General features: G+C 38.4%; 2 protein-coding genes and 1 non-coding gene across 3 annotated transcripts in view; 2 read left to right on the top strand and 1 right to left on the bottom strand.

Annotated features, from left to right (window-relative positions):
- Nucleotides 1–14,919: 14,919 nt before the first annotated feature.
- On the top strand, nt 14,920–15,003 carry Trnal-cag (transfer RNA leucine (anticodon CAG)). The gene has a single exon. It is a non-coding gene; the product is annotated as a tRNA-Leu (tRNA).
- Nucleotides 15,004–16,903: 1,900 nt separating this feature from the next.
- LOC134662205 (6-phosphogluconolactonase) lies at nt 16,904–18,828 on the top strand. The gene is made up of 4 exons (XM_063518472.1): nt 16,904–17,075; nt 17,195–17,395; nt 17,646–17,926; nt 18,644–18,828. The coding sequence occupies exons 1-4, from the start codon at nt 16,958–16,960 to the stop codon at nt 18,740–18,742; spliced, it is 699 nt and encodes a 232-aa protein (XP_063374542.1). The 5' UTR covers nt 16,904–16,957; the 3' UTR covers nt 18,743–18,828.
- A 1,590-nt stretch (nt 18,829–20,418) lies between these two features.
- The window catches only part of LOC134661322 (protein lingerer-like), a 37,734-nt gene continuing 37,232 nt past the window's right edge, over nt 20,419–20,920 (bottom strand). Inside the window, exon 30 of the mRNA XM_063517338.1 lies at nt 20,419–20,844. The gene's annotated coding sequence lies outside the window, so the exon portion shown is untranslated. The remainder of the gene's footprint in view (nt 20,845–20,920) is intronic.

Raw genomic sequence — 20,920 nt, 5'->3', positions numbered from 1 at the left:
AGAGGTACCTATATTTATTTTTCTACTCGTCGACTGCAATGCTTGAATTAAGACTTCGTATACCAAAGTGAAATCGCATACTTTTTTCACTATGGGACCCCAACTCAACTATAATATTCATTTCGATACAGTGTAGTCAACTATAATATTCATTTCGATACAGTTTAGTCAACTATAATGAAATTGACCAATCGAAAGCGCGGAGCAAGTACCAGGGCCTCATGAGTTACGAGAAGGTGTCGTTGACCAACCGGCCGGGGGCGCGGGGTCGGGTCGCGTAAGAGTATGAATGTATCGCGGCTGCTCGCGCATCTTAGCTGTATACTTTTGGTTTTTTTACCTACATATATGATTCTTCAACTAGTTTTAAGTATTTTTTTTGTTGACTCGTAGAAAAAGTATTGTATACAATAGTGATATAATCAAGCTTTTCAATCTCGTACCTTACTTAGGCAACTCAGCAAGCTTCGTTGCCTAAACACGATAGGTATAAAATACTAATTTACACGCGGGGTCTGCATAGAATAAAAAGATACTTCGCGTGACTTACAATGAGCCTTTCTGTCACCAAAAATATTATTCTCTATATTATTAACTTTTTGTTAAAAATCATATTAAACGACCCATTTAAAAAACTCGCCCAAGTCCATACTTAAATAGGTTAATCACAGAACATTTTATGAATAAGACATTGCGCGCATTGTGCATATTAACGCACTTAGACTAATCTTGAACCTGGCGGCGCGCCGAGCGGGCCAGGGCCCTCTCATTGAGAAGTAGGGGGAAAAGGGGGAGTTGCGGCACTAGATAATTAACTTTTCTTTTAAGAAATCACGTTACTAATTAGTACCTATCAATTCGTCAATGTTTAATAAAATTATTAAATTACTTACGTAGCTGAGAACTATTTTGAAAATTCATCCCCTAAGGTAGTTTAAAAGGAGTTCAAAGTTGAAAGTTTGCCTTTAATCCTACCACCTATACCTTTCACCTGTTCCCTTCCGGTATTTCTAATCGCAACACATTGCAATTAATAATGACTGTTAACAATCTATGTATCCAGACACTCCAATCCAATCAAGTCAATCATAAAAAAAAATTGCATTTCCTATAAAATGCAATTATCTCCCCACTGGTCCTAACCTTGATTTCCGCACTATTCTCGTTTTATCATATAAACATCCGCTTTTATTAATATTAACACAACAAAGCACACTTAAGTGGCGATTAGTATGTGTACCTTAACACGTTGCAATACGGTGTACTTTCTTTCGCGAGTGAAGATCCCACGAATTGTATAAATAGTCCTGCTTGCATATCGTTGGATGTCATCCAAATATAATTAAATTGTTATCAAACGCATCATTGTGGAATAAAGTCCTTGATACTTAGGACACGGCCACGGGTACGTCGGGTACCTAGTTTAAATTTGCAATTTGCTAACTGTATATCTTAATCCACAGTAACGGTAGGTACCACCTACCACCTACAACTTGTGTAGGTACAAAAAACTTCTGACTAGAACCTGTGCGGAAAGAGAAGAGTCGTGGAATGTATGGGGCCCAATACAATCCACGACTCTTCTCGTTCCGCACAGAGTCTAACTGTAAAAAAATAATGAGAGTGATGATCGAATTTAAAATTTTGTGAGACATACTAACATTGAATAATTTTACAACTTTCAGAATCAAAATGGTTTAATGCTGCTAGTAGGCATTTTAATGCTTAATCTTACCAATAGGTACCTACATCAGAGGTGTCTCAAGGCAACTGATTAACGACCACATAAAATAGCATCACGAGATTCACGAGTCACTTAACATATCAGTTAAACACACGATTACTAAATACATACTAGTCTTTGCTCGCGGCTTGGCTTGGATAGGAGCAATATTCTATATCCTTGGGTAGAGGTAAGGTAGACCGGGGGACCAAAAAAGCCAAGCCAAGCCAAAAGCCAAAGTTTAACGCCAGGTTAATGTAAAAAAAACTTTTTAATACCGGCAACAGTCGATCACATCACAGAGAACCTGAGGCTTGTTCTGATTGTAATAACAAGTTGAATTTGATCTGGATTCGTTATTTGTTCTTAAGATTAAATAAAGCATCTCTTAACCTAATCTATATAATTTTTCCAATTCCAGATATGTCACCGTTGACACCTGACAGATCATATCTATAACAAACCCAGATCAAATTAATAACTTGTTATATTAATCAGGATAAGTACAGGAGGCTTCCTGTTAAATGTGTGTGGGTAGTAGAAAATCAGTATCATCTATACTATATCCTGGTTGTCTACATCCCAACCTTCATTATAGTTAATTATAGTACTTGGGCGTTTTTTTTTTTGTTGTCCCCTACACTTTTTTTTCAAATTTGGGATTTTTTATGTTATTTCTACTCAGAATCACGAGCTCTTTCTATCCTAATAGGAGAAAAAAAGTGTCCCATTTCCATACATTTTTCGATCTTTCCATTCCGCGACCGCCATACAAAGTCTTTGAAAAAACCGGCCAAGTGCGAGTCGGACTCGCGCACGGAGGGTTCCGCACCATCAACAAAAAATAGAGCAAAACAAGCAAAAAAAACGGTCACCCATCCAAGTACTGACCCCCGAATTATGAACATGTCAACAGATTCCCAATACTACAGAATTCCAAATCTACAGATTCCCAATTCTATAGCTTCCCAACACTACAGATTCCCAATTCTATAGCTTCCCAATACTACAGATTCCCATTTCTATAGCTTCCCAACACTACAGATTCCCAATTCTATAGTTTCCCAATGCTACAGATTCCCAATTCTATAGCTTCCCAACACAACAGATTCCCAATTTTACAGACTCTTTATCGTACTGCCTGGAATGCCCACTGTTTCTTTTCAAAAAACATTTACTTCACAACTTAACTAGACGGAGCCCCGCTTCGCGGGGCTCCTATTTCTGGGCGGTTTGCCCTTAGGGCATCTGAATCTACCTAACGAAACTAACCTACCTATTGATTTAGTGTGATATCCGTGAAAACATTACACTTTGGGGAAAAAAGCGAAGGTAGGTAGAAATAGGAGGCCCGCGAATCGGGGCTCCGTCTAATTAAGTTGTGAAGTAAATGTTTTTTGAAAAGAAACAGTGGGCATTCCAGGCAGTACGATAAAGAGTCTGTAAATTTGGGATTCTGTAGACAACGATCTAAATAATTATATAAAATATTTTTTAATAAAATAGGAAATTAGTTGAAATGTGATTAGGAATCTGTAGACATGAAAGTCTGTAGTTTTAGGAATGTGTAGACATGGAAATCTGTATAATAAAGAATGTGTTGACATGAAAATCTGTAGAATTGGGAATATGTAGACATAGAAATCTGTAGAGTTGGAATTATGTACACATAGAAATCTGTAAAATTGGGAATCTGTACACTTAGGAATGTGTAGAAATAGAAATCTGTAGACATGGAATTCTGTAAAAGAAATCTGTAGAACTGGGAACAATTCCGCCCGACGTTGCTTAACTTCGGTCAAAAATCACGTTTGTTGTATGGGAGCCCCACTTAAATCTTTATTTTATTCTGTTTTTAGTATTTGTTGTTATAGCGGCAACAGAAATACATCATCTGTGAAAATTTCAACTGTCTAGCTATCACGGTTCGTGAGATACATCCTGGTGACAGACGGACGGACGGACGGACGGAGGGACGGACAGCGGAGTCTTAGTAATAGGGTCCCGTTTTTACCCTTTGGGTAATACGGAACCCTAAAAAATGGTGACGTAATGGAAATAAAAACCTTAGGACACTTTTTTTCTCCTATTAGGATAGAAAGAGCTCATGATTCTGAATAGAAATAACATAAAAAATCCCAAATTTAAAAAAAAAGTGTAGGGGACAACAAAAAAAAGCGGCCAAGTGCGAGTCGGACTCGCCCATGAAGGGTTCCGTATTTAGGCGATTTATGACGTATTAAAAAAAAACTACTTACTAGATCTCGTTCAAACCAATTTTCGGTGGAAGTTTACATGGTAATGTACATCATATATTTTTTTTAGTTTTATCATTCTCTTATTTTAGAAGTTACAGGGGGGGACACACATTTTACCACTTTGGAAGTGTCTCTCGCGCAAACTATTCAGTTTAGAAAAAAATTATATTAGAAACCTCAATATCATTTTTTAAGACCTATCCATAGATACCCCACACGTATGGGTTTGATGAAAAAAAAATTTTTGAGTTTCAGTTCGAAGTATGGGGAACCCCAAAAATTTATTGTTTTTTTTCTATTTTTGTCTGAAAATCTTAATGCGGTTCACAGAATACATCTACTTACCAAGTTTCAACAGTATAGTTATTATAGTTTCGGAGAAAAGTGGCTGTGACATACGGACGGACAGACAGACGGACAGACGGACAGACGGACAGACGGACAGACAGACAGACAGACATGACGAATCTATAAGGGTTCCGTTTTTTGCCATTTGGCTACGGAACCCTAAAAACGCCCACTTACACGTAATACGGTTACATCCTTAAGGACCTCATCTTGGCAAGTTGTGAGCTTCCAACATAGGTACCTAAATATACTTTTGTATTATTTTATTTGTTTATTGCACATACAAAAAGTCCAAATGGCGAACTTATTGCCTCATGGCATTCTATACTAGTCAACCATAGGGCCAAACAGAAAAATGAAATTTTCTTTTCTTTTGGAATATGACATTTATCTATTTCATCCGTTTATAATATTAGTTATTCGTCGTTATGTTAGATGAATGCTCCAACCTCGGGCGGGTCAGTGACTCGGCAGTCCACATGTCTAGTTATCGGAGGTATCAATCTGGCTATTTAGCAATGGCACCGTCAGCAGCGCGCAGGCGCAGGCCGTGCCGTGCCAATGCCAACCTTCGGTATTTCTGCGAAAAAATATAATAAGTTAATTATGCATTATCCTTAATGGTTTTTGGGCTGGTCTTTCACGTTCAGATACTTTAACTACCTAATTACAAACACCTTTGAATTTTTTTGCAGATATGTGCAGGTTTTTTCACAGTAGGCATCTCAGCTAGAGGTAGAGGTATGTAGGTAGGTACATACATATGTATATTTTTCCCTTGTTGTAAATGTAAACGAATAGAATATGTAGATTTACACATAGGTATTTATTCATTCAGACATTATCTTTGACATTTAATTTACATTTCAGCTCTACAATCAGTACGCTGAAGTTTTGGTGTAACTAATTTTGTAATAAGTAAATGCTTGCAATAAAAACAGTGATAACGTAGGGACTACTGGCCCTAGCTCCCATAATTATAGAAGGAAGCTTGTTCCCAGCAGTGGGACGTAAAATAGGCTGCAATAGAAATCCAGATGCTTTCAGCAGCAACATGTTTTAAAGTAAAGCTTTTTTCAATAAATCACAAGTTAAATTGGTTGTTTGCGCTGCTGTCGCTCCGCGGAATGTGTGTCGACACAGCGGGGCGCGGCCGTTGCGTGCGAGATCCGTATGTGCTGACCCTACCTACTGGACTAGCAGTCGACTTAGTTTATTGCTATTGGACCTAGTCACAGCACATAACGTCGCTAAAGCAGTGATACATCTGCGTATGTTTGAAACGTTCGCCTTGTGCGAGATCGTGTAACCTACCTACATAACTGACAGCCTGTTTAGTTTATTGCTATTGGACCTAGTCACAGTATGGTCTTTGCTTGCCAGATCCGTATGTGTTGATCCCACTTCTTTATTTAATGCTGGATGTAGGTATTCAACTCAAAACTCAAAACAGCAGAATATCACTAAAGCAGCTACAACTACAGACCGACGTTCAACACAATGCAAGATCACAGTAATTCTACACTAATTAACGTAAATAATACGTGTTCGAATAGAATCAGACTTCAAAAGAATTGAGAAAGCAGAAAAGATCCACAAGATTTGTATAATTTTGCGTGAACTCGCTTGAAGCAGAACTATGTAGCCACCTACACAAATTATTAGAAAAATCGCGTTGCTCCGTATATGTATAGTTGGATTACTGCTTTAGATAAACCGTGCTTACAGTGTGGTTGGTTTTGGACACCGCCTATATTACCTACTGTTATGCTACTCAGTTCTCTCGCGTAATGTAACAGGCTACCCAATACTACCCATGTATGATATATTTTCTAAGTCTCGTTACTTAAATTTATAAGTCAGATCAACTTATCTTTTAATGCCAAATAGGTGCAGAGGAGTCTGGAAATAAAATGTGACTTGGAAATTTATAATATTTCACTATGGAAAACTATAAATCAAATTTTATTTATTCACGAATCGTTTGCGACGAGTCCCTTGCCGGTGATCCCTTGCCTTTTGACCTGTTTCTAGGGAATTTCTCAGGAAATTATCCGATTATTTTTTAAAGTAATTGAGGGGGTTTCAAGTGGGGTCCAATATTCATATACCTATAATGATACAGTTGAACCGAATAATTCGGCCGAATAATCGTATTCGGAAAACTCTATATTCGGCCCATTTCTAATTTTAAACATTATGCTTGTTCTTAAATGACAATTGGGTTTAGCTCTTTATGGGTAACATGAAAAGAATATACTTAGAAGATCCGTCTGAAATGTCATTAACATCATGATTTTTCATATTATTAATTTGTCGTTTATGACACATACCTACACACTCTGTCATGGCAAAGTCTGACTAGTGTTCTTCATTGATTAAAGACCTCTATGGAGCCCTTAGATGGCGCAACGGAACCTTTCTGGGCCAGTACCTTCTATTAACCTTAAACCTCACGCCTTTTCCGATGCGATCTAAGGTAAGATCGTGACTGCAGAGCTTCTCTCGCCATGCCTTAGAACCACTCATGGGTAGATACGTTAAAAACATATAACAATGAATTTATACATCAAGAATATAGCAACCAGCCCAATTTGATTCCCGCTATTAAAGGTGACATTCGGATTATAACTACAGCAACATTTCTGGTGAAGCGCTGCAGCTTTGCTGGTCTAGCATTGCGGCAGACGAAATTGGACGATGCCACTGTCAATTTCCTTCGCTATGTTGCATTGAAAGTTGTCAATTTGTCAAGAAAATTGACAACGTCATCGCCAGCGTCAAATCAAAGCTGCATTAGTAAGGCGACTATTATCGTGCCAACTTGACAAGGGATACTTCATGAAAAACACTGCAGGTCAATCAAGACCAGATTTTTGAAGTTCGAATGCGGCTCTAAAGTCAGCTCCACCGTGATTGATAGCACAGAGTGTGCAAGTGTTATTTTAAGCTTAACCAGACCCTGCTGTTAGTAAATTAATAAACAGATTTGACACCCTGTTTAAAGTGTTTCTCTTACACAAATAAAAGAAAAATCGAGTATCGCATCTAAATCGATCGTGATCCGTAAGCTCGCCGGTGACATTCACCTACATATGCAGAAAGCTCATATGTGTCCGATGACATTGGAGAAACAAACAGCTTGAGGCGGTATTTCTAGGCACTCAACAAGTGGACTTGATTTAAGTACCTTATATTATGCACAGGTGGTTTACCTTTGTAACTTCGTTCGCTACATAGGATTTTTATTTCGGAGGAACTGTTTTTGGGTAGGAATGAGGTTCGCGAGGAAAATCGATCCGTTTGTACATTTTATTGATGTCATTACAGCCGTTGCACTAATGACTAAACCATCTGCAACATTTTTTTTTTTATTATAAGGTACTTACCTAAGGAAAATGAAAAAGAAATTTGCCAGAGCGAGTTATACACACATTATACTTTAAAGAAAACTTTATTAAATAAATTGTTAAGAACACTTCATACACAATAAATAAAAACTATACTTAAACTCAATAGGTAAAATAGGTTGATTAATAGACACTTATTTAAATGATATTCATTACATCGGCATGTAACTGTATCCGCCATATTAAGAAGATTACCTTTAAACCACCAAACATCCTGTTATTAAACTAAACATGATCTATCGGACCAATATTATAATGAAACCTGGCATTGAAATAAAATTTATGACACCAATGTATGCTTTTATATGGTTTATTATTTCGCCAAATTAATCATTGTGGGTGTGAACAAGTTTTGGAGGTCGATGGTCCCTTCCTTATTTATGGTTATGGATTTTTTTTTATATTATATCTGTGGGATCGTTTCACGAGTCCCGCGACACAGTGGGTCAAGGTCGCATCAGGCTGTTAAATTTTTATTTATAGAGTCTGTGCGGAAAGAGAAGAGTCGTGGAATGTATGGAGCCCCATAGGTACATTCCACGCCTCTTCTCTTTCCGCACAGACGCTAGTAATACTTCGTGATATGTATTCCTTTCAACCTATCATTTTATTATTGACTTCCAAAATATAACTTTTTTGGGTCAATAGGTACCTAATACGTAGGTATACTTAAAATAAATAATTCTGATTGTAAAAGATTTCCTTAATTTTACTACACTTTAGGTCAGTGTTTTTCAAAGTGTGGGTCGCGAACCCCAGGGGGGTCGCGGCACTTGTCCAAGGGGGTCACGAAGTTCAGCTTTTAGAGAAACTTATGGAGAGCAATTTCATTTTTTAAACTTAAAAATAATCCAATCCTTTAAAATTTAAATTTAAAGTTTACATTTTAAAGGTCGTTAATGTACATATTAATAAAACAAATCATTATTAGATAGGTAAACTGCATTTTAAAAGTAAAGGTTTAACTGTATTCAGTGTGAAGACTGAGCTTGTTTCATTTTGACTAATTTGTCAAACCGCGGTTCCTGCTGATGTGACACGCAAACGATTAAATCATTTTCTAAATTCAAATACCTTTTTTGGTTTTGATATCGACCATTGATGAAAACGTTAGCTCGCATAAATATGAAGTAGCAAATGGAATCAAAACTTTAAGGCCAAGCGCGCACCACGATTTTAAATCGTGCGACGCGATTTTAAAATCGCGCTGTAATACATATTTTCTTGTCGCATGTGCGCGCACTGGCATATAAACACATACGTTGCATTTCTGCGACAAAATAATCGCGCGACAAAAAATCGTGGTGCGTTCTTGGCCTAAGGGCTTCTTTTGCTAGATGGGGATATTCAGCCAAAACGCATATGTAACTGAACGAATGATAAAAAGGTGCGTTCCAAAACGCATATGTAACTGAGTGAATTATAGAAAGGTGCGTTCCAAACACTGGTCTGTGGTTCCAAATTTGTTATAAGTACTAGATAGAAAAACGTAGAAACGGGGTCGCGAAAAAATTGTAGTGGTCATAAAGGGCCGTGACACCATAAAGTTTGAAAAACACTGCTTTAGGTGATACTAAGCTAGTTCTACGTATAAAATATCAGTTGAGTTGATTTTCTTCTTCCAAAAAGTAAGATCGTAATAGAGGTGCGTTGCCCGTCGCCTGTTGTTGTTTAGATCGTTTCTTATATAGCTATATTTACCGTTATAATTTTTAGATCGAAAATCTATTTGTACCTGGTCTGATGATTGCCACAGAAGACACGCTAGCTACATGAGTCACCTCCCGTAGCTAGATTAGCTTTGGGACTCGTGACTCCATAGATAAGCGTAAAGATGTTTTACGGAGATAGAATCTTGACTTAAGGCCAGGCATGAGAGCCATAAGTCAGCCCGCCACCTTGCTGGTGACCGCGAGCCAGACAGTTTGGGGACAACTTAAAGCTCGCCCTCTTATGCGCATCACACACTAGCTGATTTTTGACAGAAATTCAAACCCCGAAGCTCCAATAAATTCAGTTATTGTCTCTAGCACCTGGCTTATTGTATGGAAAAATGTCTATGGTCACGGTATATTTAATTACAGCCTCTGTATTGCTGAAAAATATACGTGTGATCTGCCTTATTTTTATTTGCTTTGGATTTTAATATATCGGCTCCAAGACACTTACCGCAAAAATGAAAAAAAAAAAAGAAAAAGTCATTTATTGTCGCAAAACACATCATCATCATCGCAAAATGCAACTACTTATACCTACAATAGAGTATAATGATCTTATAAAGTGAACATGTACCTTTGTAATTTGCACTGCAATCATATTTAAGTAGTGTAATAAATAAATCTAAATGTCCAATGTTATCTAAGGGCAATATTCTGAATTAATGTACCTACGCATATTCGGTAAATAAATATTATTTACAAATAGAGCCGTCTAGAAAAGCAGGACTTTGGCCTTTAAACAACGTAGGCGTAGGCATACGGTGGTCCGTGTGGTGTTACACATACATTATCAATCACACACACATATGACTAGGTGCATAGATTGTGCGAGTGTATGGGCCCAGACGACATAGTAACGTAGGTACGCCACTCAAACATTTGATGATCGTGTTTGCCCCTACTGATGTGCCTAAGGAAACTTTCCAAAATTGCGAAATATTTCGGAAATTTAACGTAGGAAAAATTCGGAAAATTTCTAACATTTTTGTATGAGAATTGAAACTTTCCAATTTTAAATTTAAGTTTTCCATATTCCCTAGTGAAAGTTTCATAAAATTTCCGAGAATTTATAGAATTTTATGGAAACTTTCCGCAACTTGCACATCTGTGTTTGCCCCTATCCATCATTTTGATTTTCGTTCGTTAGAAAGAGAATTAGGAATCATAGCCACAATACAACATAACTAACATACATTAACAATAGGCATAACTTTGGTCATGTCCACAGGAGAGCGTGAACCTAATTGCTGTGTATGACCCAACTAGATGGTTGGCGTGACCTACCTATTCCGATTTCCGCGCAGTCGACTGCGAACAATACGATCAATTGTTTCCCGCATTCGATTCTATATTAAGTATGTGCAATTATAGTTGGGCAATCAATATCATCGGAAACAATGTGGAAGGATGAAAAATGATATTTAAGTACCTATCTCATTCTAAAGTGTACAAAATTTGAAATAGATACTTTACAAGGCGCGCACTTGCACCAACATTTAGGTACCTTACCTTCTTATTGAACGACAATACCCATTTTAGTTTCAATACAATACCTACACTTAACGATCTAACAATAATTTTATACTTTGGGAAGGGTCATAAGAACAACAACGAACATTCTCAATTGTTCATGAGAGTAGTGTATCTGTTCCCACATTATGTAATCCATGGTATGGAACAGAAAGCGGTATCGAATCTCGGTCAAGTGCAACATCTCTTAAGAACACATGAACATATGTGCAGCGTGAGGCATGAGGCCTTTTATCCAACTTCGAAAGGAAGGGTTATTTAAACCTACCACGCTGATGGTCTTACCTGATGATCTGTCTCTGCAAGCTGTGAACGTTTGATTCCAATTCCATAAAAAATATATACATAGTGACCCATTTTCATTCTTGACTGTAATTCATAGGTCATCAAACTTTTTCGGACCTCAAAAGGAAAAAAACGGAACCCTTATACTTATAGGATCACTCGTGCGTCTGTTTGTCTGTCTGTCCGACCCTTTATCTCCGAAACTACTGGGTACTACCTATATATACTCTCCCGGCCGATTTCGACCACGGCGACTGTTTCAACTCCGCTGCTGAAGACGTTCGTGTGCCCGCGTGTGGCTTTGTGGTACTACCTATGGATGACAGGAAAACCTATTAGAAATGAAGAATATTATGTACAGTCAAGCGTGAGTCGGACTTAATGTACGGAACCCTTGGAACGCCAGTCCGACTCGCACTTGGCCGGCTTTTTTAGGGTTCCGTACCCAAAGGGTAAAAACGGGACCCTATTACTAAGACTCCGCTGTCCGTCCGTCCGTCCGTCCGTCCGTCCGTCCGTCCGTCTGTCACCAGGCTGTATCTCACGAACCGTGATAGCTAGACAGTTGAAATTTTCACAGATGATGTATTTCTGTTGCCGCTATAACAACAAATACTAAAAACATAATAAAATAAAGATTTAAGTGGGGCTCCCATACAACAAACGTGATTTTTGACCGAAGTTAAGCAACGTCGGGCGGGGTCAGTACTTGGATGGGTGACCGTTTTTTTGCTTGTTTTGCTCTATTTTTTGTTGATGGTGCGGAGGGTTCCCCTCCGTGCGCGAGTCCGACTCGCACTTGGCCGGTTTTTTTATAACAAGTCAGTGGCAAACAAGCAAATGGGCCGCATAATGGTAAGCTCGGTTATATACATATCCCTATAAGCTCCATACTTGACGTAGCACTCGGCATGAAAATTTAGCGTGGCCTGACTGGTGTGGTGTGACGTGAGACTGTGAGAGCCTCACTTGCCTCGCCGCCAGCGGTCCTAAGTGGCCGACCTCAGAGTCCGCAGGAATCGACGAGTAGGTATAAAATATCATTATAATATAATATATGTAAGTTACGTCATACCACATCCTGCCCGAGGGTACAGGGAAGGTTAATCGCAAATTCGCAAGGCAAACTGATGAAGCGAATGGGAGCAATTGGGGGTTGGGATCACGGCCTTTCGATCAAATTGGGGCCCCTCTCGGGCCAGAGACCACACCACTTTTTACTTCCTGTTTGTTCTCGACCTATCCTAAGTATTAGCAATGCCCACAATGCTAAGAATGTGAAATGTGAATAAAAGCGCAGATTGCGCTGAAATCGTTTCAGATTTGGAGTTTAAAATAAAATTAGATGATTTCTCGTTTATGGAGTACCATAAATTGATTGGCACTTGGGAAGAGTGGAAACAGATATAGGTTGGTACCTATAGCATCACAAACTTTTGTTTGGTTCCAAAACCAAAGACAGCTGGAACAAAATTTGACTTGTCAAAAGTGCTTATTTTTAAGCCTACTTGAATAAATAATTTTTGTGTTTGAAAATAGGTATGATCAGTGGATTTGGGTTTAATTAACAGCACTGTAAAATACATTTCAGGGGGCCGATTTTTGAATTTCGATCACTCGATTTCGTCACTCGAAAATCGGTGGAAAACGGCGAAATGCTGATTTTTGAAATACGAGCGATAGAAATTGGGAATCTAGTGGTATTGACTACTCGTTTTCAATTCTATTAGTAGAATTTACACGACCGCTCGATTTCGTGTATTTCGTTTAGTAATATCTCCACTACTAGTTCGTTTTTTTTAGCATTAGAAATAAGGTAAACAATCTTGATGTATCTTTTAATTGAAAAACAGATTTTAAAAATAAGTTACGGTAAATATGTAACAATTATGAATCTAATACGATCTTTTATAGTCTTCTGCTTTCATAAGTAATAGTTATTGATTTTTATTGATTTTTAAAAAGTGTTTTTCAATTAAAAGACATGTCAAAATCGCTTACCTTCTTTCAAGTTCTTTCTAACGCTAAAAAAACGAACTAGGTATACAGTAGGCATATAAATTCTACTAATAGAATTGAAAACGAGTGGTCAATAGCACTAGATTCCTGATTTATATCGCCCGTATTTCAAAAATCAGCATTTCGCCGTTTTCTGTAGATTTTCGAGTGACGAAAGCGAGCGATCGAAATTCAAAAATCGGCGCCCTGGGGGCCGATTTTTGAAATTCGACCGCTCGATTTCGTGTATTTCGTTCAGTAATATCTCCACTACTAGGCATGTAAATTCTACTAATAGAATTGAAAACGGGTGATCAATACCACTAGATTCCCAATTTATATTGCTCGTATTTCAAAAATCAGCATTTCGCCGTTTTCCACCGATTTTCGAGTGACGAAATCGAGCGACCGAAATTCAAAAAATGATACTTTTTATTGGTACCTAAACAAAATACAAACCTTAGGATTTAGATCAATAAACTTAGGTAGACTACTTCGATAATAATACCGACTTCGAGCTTGCACAATTCAAATAAACGCCTTATTCTAATCGCTTAATACCTACTTTTCTAGCACGCGACTTTCTTACCGCTACAGTTGTGCTCTGACGGTGGAAGCTGTTACTCCGTTACTATTGTTACATCACGGACCGCGAATATTTTGACGGTCAACAACCGCAACAGCGGTCGCTGCCACTTTCACTTTTCGCCGCCTGTTTGCAGACAAACGATACGTAGCGACATCTAGTCATGACGTTGTAAAACTCGTGTGAGTTCTGACGTTGTCCGCCATCTATTGTCGAGTAGCCATACCAGTTAGTGTTGTTGTTCCAACTTTGAGATGCTTTTATTAAACAATAGATGGCGCAAAAATAAGAATTCATTGATAATTCGTAGCTGAATTGGTTACCTACATGACATGACAGGCTAAGCCTAGTGTAGGAACCGGTACAACCATGATTGTAATTGCTTTAAATGTACATAATTGTCTTTTAGTTTTTTTAGTTTTTAGTTTTAATTGAAAATTATCATTCCGCAACAATACAGCACGATTTTATATATTGTTAGAGCTTTACAATAAATTACCGTTCAGTTCAAGTATATTGAAAAAATATACCATAAGTAATAGCGAACTGATCTTCACTGTGATAATTATATTCGTACCTAATTAGATTTCATCTTAAATAAGTTTTTGGCAAAAATTTAATTTTTGGTACAAGCTTTTATCGCTGACTGTACTTTTCTTACGACAGACAACTAATACTCATCGAGACAATTCTAAAAACCCCTAACACAATTAGGTTGCGTTGTTTCATCACAGAGTTCCTATGGCCACCTCCTGTCTCCATCATCAGATCAGCTCGATGGTACCATAATGCAGGGATCGGAACCGGTTTTTTGCAAAAAACTTAGAAATAATCATATTTTTCGAATTATTTTATACTCGAAATGTAGGACTCGGTTGTGTTTTTAGGTTACGACTTCGTATTATTAGATTGCTCAATTAGAAATGAAGTAATTAGCAAAGAACGAAAAAATACCGTTTCCGTTCCCATACAAAAAATACCGGTATCCGATCCCTGCCATAATGTTCTGTTATAAATATTAAATCGAAATTACTGGATTGATAATTTCAACTAATTTTTCGACGTCAGGATGGCCGAGCGGTCTAAGGCGCTGCGTTCAGGTCGCAGTCCACTTCTGTGGGCGTGGGTTCGAATCCCACTTCTGACAAACTTTTTGCATCGTAGCGTTTTTTGTATATAAGTTTTTAGGGTTCCGTACCCAAAGGGTAAAAACGGGACCCTATTACTAAGACTCCGCTGTCCGTCCGTCCGTCCGTCCGTCCGTCTGTCACCAGGCTGTATCTCACGAACCGTGATAGCTAGACAGTTGAAATTTTCACAGATGATGTATTTCTGTTGCCGCTATAACAACAAATACTAAAAACAGAATAAAATAAAGATTTAAGTGGGGCTCCCATACAACAAACGTCATTTTTGACCGAAGTTAAGCAACGTCGGGAGAGGTCAGTACTTGGATGGGTGACCGTTTTTTTGCTTGTTTTGCTCTATTTTTTGTTGATGGTGCGGAACCCTCCGTGCGCGAGTCCGACTCGCACTTGGCCGGTTTTTTTTATGTATTTTTATTTTATTAATTTCTTTGTACAGTCGGCATCAATATTAGCGGATGAAACAACGCTTTAAAAAGTATCTGCCGTTCGGGAATTCTTCTATTCTTTTATTATCTCTACAGTTCGAGCTCAAAAGTTTATTTGCTACCGTCAGCTACTATCAAATTTTTTCTACATTGAGATATATATATATGTCGCAGTCGGATCGTATAATCCGCCGTATTACATTACGGCTAGCCGTTTTACAAAACAGGGGCGTTTTGAAATGCGGCGGTTCGACGATTAGCCGGATTGAATACGGCTGAATGAAAATCCGCCGGAATGTATTCGGCGCCATTCTGATTCTGATTCAACACGGCTAGCCGTAATCAAATGTAATACAGCGAGTCATTAGCCGCCGCTTTGACAGTTTTTAGTTCCCATTTTTAACACTCGTGGCGCTGCCTGACACAACAACAACAAAACAAACTATGAAAAACGCTGGGGTGTCCATCAAATCTGGAGTTCGTCGGACTGTTTCTTTTCAAAAAACATTTCCTTCGCAACTTAACTAGACGGAGCCCCGCTTCGCGGGGCTCCTATTTCTGAACGGTTTGTCCGTCGGGCATCTCAAGCTACCTAACGAACCTAACCTACCTACCTATTGATTTAGTGAGACGCCCGTGAAAACATTACACTTTGGGGAAAAGAGCGTAGGTAGGTAAGTAGGTTAGGTTCCGCGGGGCTCCGTCTATTTAAGTTGTGAAGGAAATGTTTTGGAAAAGAAACACATGTAGTGCGGTGGGACCATGGTAAAAATAAATTAAATTGCAAACATTGTCAAACTCCGGTTACTTAGGCGACCGAAAGAACTGTAGGGCTATTATGGCCGGCTCTTTATCATTTGTCACCATGGCTGTCACGTTCTAACAAATAAGTAAGTGCGAAAGTGACGCATAGCATGACAAGTGATAAAAATGCGACCATGATACGCCGCCTGGTCACTCTACAATCTAAATAGTAGATACGATGCGGCTAAACGTAGGCCGCCTTATTGAGGAACGTATCGCAATGACAATCCGGCTAATCGTCGAACCGCCGCATTTCAAAACGCCCCTGTTTTGTAAAACGGCTAGCCGTAATGTAATACGGCGGATTATACAATCTGACTACGACAATATATATAATATATATATATATATATATATATGTCATATGTATATCTCCACCCACATATCTCTCTTTAGGATATCAGAAAATGCTGGAAGGTACCTTTGACGCGTTTTTTCTTCCGCTACTTTTGATGCTGACTTTATAACAAGCAACGAAAACAAGTAAGATATAAATAATGAATATAATATATGTTACATACTGAGAGCGTAGCTTCGATTGTATGTGAGCGAAACGGCTTTTTTTGGCTGACCTCTTGTCTGGCCACACTCTTATCAATGTCAATGACCTTAACCTACGAAATGTCACTTTCAACAAGTTGAGTTTATAGTGGTTTATAGATAGTTTTAATAGATTATTTGCCCGGTTCACACGAGTTTTTAGTTTTCCACAAAATAACAAATCATGACGATCATAAAAGTAGCAAATGAGAGTGAGGTGATCAGTAAGCTAAGTATGTATGTGGAGAAAATATCGAACGACGCTATTTACAATCGGGGAAAGTTTTACATTGCGTTATCGGGTAAGTGATTACTGAACTTTTTATAGTTATACCAAAGAAGGATTTGTAATTGGAAAGTGGGATAGAAAGAGTTAAAAGTGGTTTAAAATTCAAGTTAAATGTACTTCCTTTTTATGCAGGTGGTTCGGTGCTCAAGTTCCTTTGTGAAGGGCTGCCGAAGGTGAACACAGTGTGGTCGAAATGGATCCTGGCATTCTGCGACGAGCGAGTAGTACCAGAGGACAACGAGGACTCCACTTTCGGAGTTTACAAGAGGGAACTCATACCTAAGACTGAATTGAAAGAGGAGCAATTCGTTGTGTTGAAACAGGGTGTCTCTGGTAGGTTTTTTGACATAAGTGTGGCAAAAGTAAAGCTCTCATTTTCCAAACGCTTTTTCATATGAATGACTCATTTAATTGTATAAATACTAAATGTCAAAGATAGGCAGCTCGCAGGATTGAAATGGAAAACAAAAAAAATTGTACTGCAAGTGAATTGCATTACGAATGGAATACATTCTTTAATTGGCACTTGCAGCAGTTGCAGCTGGGTGTACCAAGAGATAATTGTAAATGATTAATATTTCAGCTGAAGAGGCAGCAAAAGACTACACAGAAAAACTAAAATCAGCCTTTAACAGTGAAGAATTCAAATTTGACTTTCTCCTCCTGGGCATGGGGCCCGATGGCCACACTTGCTCCCTGTTCCCGGGACATCCACTGCTGGAGGAAACCAGCTTGAAGGTGGCAGCCATCACCGACTCTCCAAAACCACCTCCAGCAAGGATCACATTGACGTTCCCTGTGATAAACTTGGCAAGGAACTGTATTTTTGCTATTAGTGGAGCAGGAAAGGCAGACATGGTGAAGGTAAAAATTCTTTTGATGTTTTTATCAGTCAACATGTCTATTTTGATATTGAACACTGGTTGTGCTAATGTATAGAATCTGCAGGTGGATACAATTTCAGTTGTAAATGTTTTGTATTTTGAAAACAATTTCCTCCATATTTTTTGAAGCATTTTCCAGGCATAGTAACATTAAAGACCACATACGCGCCAATAGAATTTCAACTTTAGCATTCCGATTTAAGGTTCAAATTAGATTGCACTTTCGGGAAATGTAAAAGCTGGAATATACATTAGAATTGTTTGGGGGTAGTATGTTTCCCCAAACAATTCAAATGTATGATCCAGCTTTTACATTGTTGCAGCCTGGAAAAGGGTTAAATTTAGGTTGAAATCAAAATATGGGAATTTTTTAAATTCTTCTATTACTTTTCCTCCTAGGCATATTTCTAGTTACATTATGAGAGAACGCAAAGTGACTAACACATGACCGGATCTCTCCACCCTGACGAGAAACTGGACCTTAATAGGATTGTTAGGGTTTCCTCACAATTTTTGTCCTTTACCAAAAAGTGAGTGGTGTAAATGACAATGTCTTTGAATTCCTAAGTAGGAGGTCCCTAGAAACTCTGACACCAGTCAGTGTTCGAACCCACTAAGTTGCACGCCGCCAGGTTACCAATGATTACGAGTATCTTCCTTGTAGTAGTTACTTTTGTTTATTGACTTGTTGTTTCAGCGTATCCTAAAGGATAAGGAAGACCTGCCTTCAGCTCGCGTGAAGCCGCAAGGCGCGCTGTACTGGATCGTCGACAACGCCGCCGCCGCGCATATATGAATAATGTTGCTGACCAATATTAGACTTGATGACATTGCAATAAGATTGACATTAGGGTACACTGTCAAGAAATTTATTTTCGGTTCCACTTTTGTACAGTCGCTCTCAGATATATCGAAGTGGCCGATCTGAACACGCACTCTAACTCCTTGACCATGTGTGCACTTGTGCAGATATTTGTGAGCACCTTGCCCGTCCTATTTCTCTGATTGCGCCTGTACCTTGCCATAGTGACAATTAGCGACCCGCCCCGGCTGCGCAGGGGTAACACAAAACCTTAACAATTTATACGCCCAAGCCTTCCTCAAGAATCTATTGATAGGTGAAAACTGCATGAAAATCCGTTTAGTAGTTTTTGAGTTTATCGCGGACATAAGGCGCGGCGGGGGACTTTGTTTTGTGTTAAGTGTAGTGATCAATATGAAAGCCAACAGGGCTCTCACAGTATTGTCACTGTGGCAAAGTATGAAGTGGCACGGAAATCAAATTTCTTGACCATACTTTTGTTCTAATATGCTTTTATTGCAATACCTCAAAGTTTTATCTTGATAAGTACAATGATGAGTTTGTGATGAGATAATGTGATAATTCGAAAATATTTCATAGCCTGAAACTCTATGAAAAATCAAGTGAAGGGATCAAAAGCAGAAGAATCTTTTATGCACAAAAGTGTTAAACAATTTATAGACTGACTTTATAAACTTCATTCTCAATAAAAAAAAGCTATACTGCAAACTTTTATCGTTAAGTATCGTGTGGTGCTCAATTCTTGTAGTCCGCATCACGAACGTACAAGTTTCAATTGAAACATATCTTAGGCTGTAAGGCTGCTTATTCTTACTTATCCATCTTATGATAGCAACTACACTTCATGGACAAATTTAGAGGAACGCAAAAAAAAGTTTAATTACTAATTTTGAAAGTGGTGCAGTAATCCAGTAATTAAACCTTTTTGTGGCGTTCCTCTAAATTTGTCCATGATGAGATGTTTCAGTATGTTCTGCCTTTGATCTTTTAATATTGTAGTCAAACTACTTGTGGTGGAAGGGTGTTTGTGGACTTTTTATACCGTTTTCATATTTCTAGGGCTTTTTATACATTCCTGTTAAATATTGTTTTTCAAATAAAAATGGTAACAGTTTTTGTTTGCTTAATTAAAATTCGCCGCCACGTCAAAGAAGTAACTCATTAACCTTTTCCACGCCAACACAAAAGCTGTCACTCAGACGCCACATGATTGAAGTGTCAAAACTGAAGTTGAACTTTATGTATATGCACGTAGGTCGATGTTGCTCTGTGGTCTGTGACCGATTAATCGGTCTTTAGCGTTGAAGATGAGTAACATGGCCACACTACGTCTCTGCCCACTTCCCATGCCACTCGTCGAGTGTGTGGCCGGGGTAATAAATTCAAACCTGGATTCGTTCCTTCCGTGGACACTTCGCTCACTGAAGTTATGGATTGGGGGACTGAGGAAACGGGAGTACCTCATAGTTCGTTCGCTTCTTCTCGCTTCATGCGCGAAGTGTAGTTTAGACTCCCCTAGAATTTAGGCCCCTAATACTTGTTTTTATTAGAATTAGAATTAATTTTACCTTAATTCGGCAATTTCCTTCTAATCTTGAAAAAGAATCCAGCACGTCGCAGTTGCCTCTTTAGTTGAGTAAAACCACAGCTCAAGTTCCAATACGTGTAATTCCCTCATACTTTCAAATGCCCGCGAGATCAACACATTGCATTCTTTCACATAAAAAAGACCTCGACTACGGTAGTTACTTTACTTTATAGATCGCTGAACGTTTATTCAACTATAATATGTAATTACAAAAACTCTGTCAACTAAATACAAAACGATTCGGCGCGCATAGCGTACCAAATGCTTACATACATATACATATTACAAAGATAAGATATACATAGTTCTACAGTTAAATTTAAACAATATCCTATCTGGCGACGACCTGCGGCCGGCGCCAATGTGAACGAAATATTAACATAGGTCATTCAAATTCCTTGCGTATTTTACATTAATCAGTTTTGTTTGGAGGAGCGCCCACGACGTGGCGACTATTTACAGGTGCCCGGGGACACGGTCGCTAGGGCTGAAACAATAACACACATATTTACTAAAACAATCGTACAAGAGTACCCCTCAAGAGTATGAATATATGTAACACA

Source organism: Cydia amplana, chromosome 2, assembly GCF_948474715.1.
Source record: "Cydia amplana chromosome 2, ilCydAmpl1.1, whole genome shotgun sequence".
Lineage (NCBI taxonomy): Eukaryota > Metazoa > Arthropoda > Insecta > Lepidoptera > Tortricidae > Cydia > Cydia amplana.
This window is presented reverse-complemented; position numbering and strand designations above follow the sequence as displayed.